General features: G+C 45.2%; 1 protein-coding gene across 1 annotated transcript; it reads left to right on the top strand.

Annotated features, from left to right (window-relative positions):
- Positions 1–1662: 1662 nt before the first annotated feature.
- On the top strand, positions 1663–6690 carry LOC138556509 (uncharacterized). The gene is made up of 5 exons (XM_069642624.1): positions 1663–1692; positions 1774–1828; positions 4687–4746; positions 4923–5081; positions 5346–6690. Exons 1-5 carry the CDS (start codon positions 1663–1665, stop codon positions 6497–6499), a joined length of 1458 nt encoding a protein of 485 aa, XP_069498725.1. The 3' UTR covers positions 6500–6690.
- The last annotated feature ends 322 nt before the right edge of the window (positions 6691–7012 follow it).

The following is a 7012-nucleotide window of genomic DNA, read 5'->3' on the forward strand; positions in this document are numbered from 1 at the left end:
GGTGAGTCAGCCCTTTACAAGGCGGGTGACACCCGCCAAAAGCGTGTGAGTTGAGAGCTATGTGAGTAGTAAAGCCTGATACCTTTCCTCATCAAACAAGCCTTGACAGCTTTCCACGCCCCTTTAGGGCGGGATATCCGGTCCCTATGACGTCATATCCTAGGCGTGGCCCCCTGGGGCTTCCCCCGGAAGTTCTGCCTGGGCAAAATCCTGTCCCGGAAGTGATGTAGGTGTGTTTAACAGGCCCTGGGTCCTTAGCGGGGGTGTCCCACCGGATGTGCCATCATGGGGGCTATCGGGAAGGTCCCCCCAAGGGTTGGGGCCCCAAGGGGACTTCCTCCGGATGCCCCCAAAGAACCGGAAGTGTGGAGCGGGGTTTTGAAGGGTGGGGCGTGGCGTGTAGGGCGTATATATATATATATAGCCGCGTTTTGGCTGGAGTTCCAAGCCAATCCTGAGGAACGGGTTGAAATTCGGATTTAACAGCATCAGCGCGACCGGGCAGGTGCGGTAAGGTAAACATAAGATTGAAGCTAGGGGCGCGTTGACTAGGGGTGGCGTTGTTAAAGCGGGTCTTGAGTATAGTGTGGCAGGGTGTCTACACTTATAATAAGACAGGTAAGAATTAGAAAAATAAAAAATAAAAATAAAAATATCGAAAATACATTTGTAAATATATAAAAAATGGCAAATTATGAAAAATTAATTTCCATAAACATAAAAAAAAATAATAATTTTTTATACTTATGAAAATTAATTTTTTTTTTATACTTATGAAAATTAATTTTTCATAATTTTCCGGCCGGTTATGCTGGGGAGAAAACATTTTAAAAAAAAACAAAAAAAAAAAAACAAAAAAAATTATAATAATTTATGAATAATATTCATAATAAATGTTGGGGTAATGGGGCTGAGTCCAGCAGGCTTGTGAAGCAAGACCCGAAGGTTCTGCAAGGGTCCATTTGTGAATACTGGGCCATCAGTGGAGGTCTCTGTCCTTTTCAAGGCACTCAGGCTGCAAAATGACATGCACAAGGGTCTGCGCAAGCCATGTTCACCCCACACCCCTGCCAGCCGTCTATATATATAGAGAGAGCTCAAAAGAAGATGTTGGGCCCAGCCCTGTGGTGTTACAGCTGTAATTCAACAGGAACAGGCCCAGCGGATATGCTGTTGATCTCTGAAATTCCAGGGGAGGCCGGAAATGGCCGCGGTGTCCGCATGGTCTGTTCTTGCAGCCCTCAGCAGGATGGGTGGGGTGGCAGTGCTGTGGTCTGAGCCCCGAGGGGCAGCTCTGATGGATCACTTTGAATTTCCGGGGGATGTTGCCACACCCCTGCAGCCCCAGGCGGTGGAGGAGCCCTTGAAATTTCCGGGAGGATGGTATCCGGCTGACCATGCAGCCCCCAGCCCTCCCCTTCCCCCAACACCCTTAGATCCGGGCTCAAAGTCCTAGGGCCTTATCTTGAGTGGCAGAAGCTGGTGACCATCTGGAGTTAATTTCACAGATATCTGCAAAGCCCGCCACTTTTGAGATACCATTATAAAGAGGGGTGGTTTAACTGTTGTCAGCCCTTGTGTGACGCCTGTTAAGAATTAACCAGCTACAGCCCCAGTGTGTGTGTGTGTGTGAAGTCCTCGTGCGTGCTCGTTACAGCTACCATGCAGGAGCAGGATCAGACAAACGATCAGGTAAGGGGTCTATAAACTCTGACATGCGGCAGCCTCCATTAGTTTTATGTAAAATGCTAACTTTTCCTAATTTATCTACAGGACCTCTTCCCAGACCTTTCACTAGGGGATGTACTAGATTTTAGTCCTGCCCCAGGTACTATCTTTTATATTCAATTATTGGCATGCCACTGTGTTTAAAAATATATACATGTACATAGGTACAGAATATGTTTGTTTGTTAGACGCTGGGGTAAATGCTGGGGGCCGCTATGTTTAAAACATTGGTTAGCGTGTGGTGCTTTAAAGACATATGTGTAGTTGCACCATATTAGCTTTTTAAAAAACAATTGCCAGTCCGCCCTGTCTTTTGAAAAAATAATGATAATAATAATGTGGCCAACTGTATTGTGCATGCATAGCCATGGGCCCCGTGGCGGGGTGTGCTGAGGTGTCCCGGTTTTGCGGGTGTCTTTGTCTGTATTTGGGGCTCTGGTTCCCCTTTGCCATGATTATGTGCCCATTGGAAACTGTAGTGTTCCCTGTTTTATCGTGTTGTTGTAGTAGGGGGGCATTGCCAGGCATGCACAATAGCGCACATCTGAAATGTTTTTTATTTTTTACAATTTAAGCGCATTTTAGGCAGTGATGAATGAATTATAATATGTGCTTCTTTGAGCAGTAACATTTAAACCCCCAGTCTCCTCCAAACGCTACTTGTGGGTGTGGGTGTGTGTAGCGCTTAGACAACCCCCTTTCATGAGATAGGGCTGCATTTATGAAAAGCAGTCCTAGTCCTTGAAAGGGGGTTGTCTAGGCATTACACACACCCACACACACAAGTAGCGTTTGGAGGGGACGGAGTTTAAGTATTACTGCTCAAACCATCATTCCCCTCCAAACGTGCCTTAAGTGTAGGCCCTTGACAGCCCCCTTTCATGAGACAGGCCTCCTTATGAGGTCCTGGGGGCCCAGCTCCTCTAAAGCTCTATGGACCAGGCGCCCCTAATGCAGCCCGCACCGTCGCAGGCTATTTACATTAAGATGTTTGCGGTTTGCAGCCATCATCCGTCCATTGTAGCTGCATTAGCATCTACATGGGGTGGATGGCCTCTGCATACCGCAAACATCTCAATGCTGATACACGGCTTTCTTTTGTAAAGAAATACAGACTTGTATCCGCATTAAGATGACAACTGCAAACAGCTGTTATCTTAATGCGAATACAAGTCTGTATTTCTTTTTAAAAAGAAAAACGTGTATCTTTTGCAAGAGGCGCACATTGTGCCTCTGATGTTGTGCTGCTGGGGGCTGGTGAACAAAGACACCGCACTCCGGCCAGAGCCCCAGGCAAGCGCTTTTCATTAGATAAGATAATCCTTATCTATTGAAACGCTCTTGCCTGGGCCTCTGGCATCAGGCGGCACTGAGGCTGTTCACTGTGTTCGTCCTGGATGGGGTGAACAGGGCCTAGCCATTCCTGTGCACCCCTCCAGGACTCATTTAAAAATGGGCCCCCTCCCTGATCCATGGGTAGGGGGTGGGGGCATGTGTGCCACATGTGCTCCAGGGGTCGGGGAGCTGCGGAAATTCGCAGCTCCACGACCATTTAAAAAAAAAAAAAAAAAAAACCAAATTGCACAGGCTGAATGGCATTTGCCTTCCATAAAATCAACACACTCACAAAACCAAGCAAGGATATTTTCTTCTGATCGTGTTTCTGAAAAGGTTAAAAAGTGGGCATGCTTTAAAATCCAAGGACGAATACAAATGTTTTCCCTGGATATTGCAGTACCAAAATGGGACATTTAACTTTTAGTTGTTTATTTCTCAGCATGCTCTATAGTGCACTGGTGATGTGTCTGATGTTTGATACACGAGGACGCCTTTAACTCATAAATTCAAAGTGGCCAGTCAATGTTTCTCATCTACCCTGACTTGAGCCCTGGTTTAAAGTATCTATAAAACACACATGAGGAATTCCGCATTCATTTTTTAAAAGACATGCATGTTCTTTTAAGACAAAAAATAAATAAATAAAGAAATAAATAAAGGTTTACAGAAGCTTTAAAGGACCCACGGGTTACAGGCATTCATTGAAGTATACACCCTGTTCTTTATAAATCAAAGGGATGATGGCACACCTGGTTTAGGCATTTTATTTTACAACAGGAGCATATTTACTGCTCCATTTAAGCCATTAACTTTCAGAAAGCTGTTTTGAAATAACTCTGCAAGGCATTTGCACTATGTTTGATGTTATTGTTTGATAAAGCTAGCACAAGGAAACACCACAATGGGGCACTTTGGGTTTTTAAATAATATTTATTCAACAATCCCGGTCAAAGCGACTAGCCCCAACCCAGAACCATTGGTTGGCTAGGGTATGCCTGGGCCATAAGAGTGTCTTAGGCACCAACGAAAAAAAAGTATTCCACATTTGCAAAATGGCCATTCATTTCTTTTGTGACACGGTTTGACCCGCACACTAGGGATAAGGTTTTTTTTTTTTTTTTCTGGGATAAAATGTGTGGTATATTGTACATTTTAAAGAATGTTATGCATCAAGGCTGGGCAGAACTATTAGCCTCCCTGTCCAGGTCCCCATTGAGTTGATCACCAAGGGTCCACAGTTAATAAGGGCCCCAAGCAGGGGTTGTTGTGCTTCTTGTACGTGTGGGTGGCTGTTACCCCCAAGGATTGGGCATTTGCAGTATGGGAGACCCGAGGCTTATTTATTTATCTATTTATTTTATTTATTGCGTCCAGCAGATGGCTATGTTGCATGGGATGCCTCCTTGGAAGACGCATGTATAAATTCCGAAGCACTTATCGACCTCTTGGCAGAATACGGAATTCCTAGTATCGATACCGCCGGTGTGTACTTTTAATACAGATGTTATTAGTAACTGTTATTAATATACATAATGTAGTTTTATGGCATGAGCATAAGATGATTATAGTTATTTAATAATGGGTATTTACAATAACATATGTTGTTTCCTTATTTTCTAGCGGTGATCCATGCGGGCGCCGCTTCTGCAGATGTGCGAGAGGCATCGGCTCTTGTAGCAGGTAATTAATATAGGTGAACCCTGTAAAGCATGTATGCTTTTTTATAGGAGTCCTGATGCTTTCCACAAATTGAGTCTTTAGTGTAAAACATGATGATGTATTTGAAGCATAGGTCTGCCATGTGACGATTTGATGTAGAACCTGGTGGTAACTGTTTTCTTTGGTTTTTATTGCAGATACACCCAGTGTGGGACCAACGGCATCACGCCCCTCCTCAGATCCACAGACCGCTGGACCATCAGCCTCTGATGCCACCCCCAGGACCCATGCCAGATACCCAACACCTGCAGTGAACCCGTCATTAAAAAGGAAGCACCCTGGCTGGGGTACAGAATGTAAGTATGCTTAAAGGATCACTGAGAGCTACTCTTTTTTTCCATAGCAGGTGTCGTTAATATTTCAGCATGTCTTTAGAAGAACATGATCGGGTCGTTATGGGGTTTTACAGAGTGCTGCACAGGCCTAATTTTTATCATACAGTTTCTTTTAATATTTTAAAGGGGTTCGTATACCTCGAGTTTGACCTGAACAATGTGCCGTAATGTATTACTTGGTCTTTAATATAAAACTAAAACTGTTTTTTTTTTCTTTTATTTTAGGGGCGTGTGCTGCTGCTGTTGAGAAAGAAGTTCTAGCGCAGCCGTCCACTGTGAACCCGACAGCTCGAACCCCTCCAGTTGCAGGTCAGCCGCCTACACCACTGTTGTATAAAGCAGCTGTTTGTAATGATGTGTTAGATGGGGCAGTAAAGCTCCTTTTAAACGAAAAGCAGGAGTTAGCTATTAAAAGGGGTCGTGTGTCTCAAGGGTCTGCAAACAAGTTCATTTTAAATAAAAAGCGGGGTTTATCACTTAACCGGGGGCGGGTGGCTCAAGGGTGTGCAAATGTTGTAGTACCCATTAACCCCCAACGTATTATTGTTCCCAACAATCATATACCACTGCCTATTGAATCACTCATACCTGTAGCACCTGTTAATGCTGTATCTCCCCAGGAGACACAGACAGGGGGTGCGCTTATACCGGGCCCGGGGCTCCCGGTAGTGGGCTCCGAAAAACTTTTAGACAGAGGGACGGTTAGCCCACGTCCGTGGACCCCCAGCTGTGGTAAGAGCCCACCCCCTCATTTGTACTCCCCAACGAGCCCCAACCGCATAGTCTCTGATAGTCCGCCACAGGGGTCTCCGGCTTGGGGTGAGATCACCCCGCCACCTGTGTACTCGCCAGCAATCCCCATCCGCATAGGCTCTGGTCATCAGCTCTTGTGGCCTCCGGGCTGTAGAGATATAACACCACCCCAGGCATACACACCTACGGTCCCTAACACCAAGAGATCTATTAGGACTTCTGAAGCTCTAGAAGGTGTGGGTGTTCAACCTAACACCAGGGTCGTCCTAGAGGCGACACCTATTATAATAATTTCAGATTCACCCATAAAAATAGGGTCTCAAAACTGCGGATATGCATCTGTCATCCGTGAAACAGGATATTCCCCGAAACCCCTTGATCTGTCCTACAGGGGTCCCAACGGTATAAACCAACAAAGACGCATACCCAGCATTTATTGTACAGATTCGAATATACAGCCCTTAAATAACCCAGCGCCTGTGAATCTCAACACAGCCAACAGTTTTGTAAATATCCGTGCTTCTAAAAAGGGACACGTTGTAAAAGAGTTATTTCGGGCCCCCGGTTTAAAAAAACTGCGAAAGGAAAAACACTTATCAGGCCCGCATAACAGCTCTAGATTATGACGCCAGGCCTGGTGCTTGAGACATCTGTTTGGTAAAAAACATCTAGTAGACATGCGTAAGCGCGTGTCTAAGGCCAAACAAGCCCTTTTCGCTAGGGATTCTAAAAACAGGGTGAACACCATAGCTAAAAAAAGGATGAAAAAGAACACACCACCAACTCGTAAAAACAAACTTGAAAAGAAATGGGGGTTACAAAAGCATATACCGATCAGGTCTGGTTTTGCAGAACCCCCAGAGCCTTTAAGCACAGAGGTGGACCCTGGGATGGGTACATCCGAGTCCTGCTTAAATGCTACGCCCAAAACACTGCAGACAGTGTTGGAAAACACAAACACCCCCTCAAACCTTGTTAAAAAACGAGGTATCTCTTTAAAAGATTTACCGGCACGCCGTTTAAAATGGCTTCAAACCCTCAGGCAGCGAAAAATGTTTCTCAAACGCCTGAGAAAAGCTAAAATGATCATCATGCAGCGAGTCCTTAAAGATTTAGAGGCTCAACCCCAAAACACACCC

The sequence above is a fragment of the Ambystoma mexicanum genome, chromosome 1q (assembly GCF_040938575.1).
Source record: "Ambystoma mexicanum isolate Mex_15411 chromosome 1q, UKY_AmexF1_1, whole genome shotgun sequence".
NCBI classification, from domain to species: domain Eukaryota; kingdom Metazoa; phylum Chordata; class Amphibia; order Caudata; family Ambystomatidae; genus Ambystoma; species Ambystoma mexicanum.

Coding starts and splice junctions, on each gene's coding strand:
- LOC138556509 (XM_069642624.1), top strand. CDS start 1,663: ATGCAGGAGCAGGATCAGACAAACGATCAG. Junction 1,693..1,773: donor AGGATCAGACAAACGATCAG/GTAAGGGGTCTA, acceptor ATTTATCTACAG/GACCTCTTCCCAGACCTTTC. Junction 4,747..4,922: donor GGCATCGGCTCTTGTAGCAG/GTAATTAATATA, acceptor TTTTTATTGCAG/ATACACCCAGTGTGGGACCA.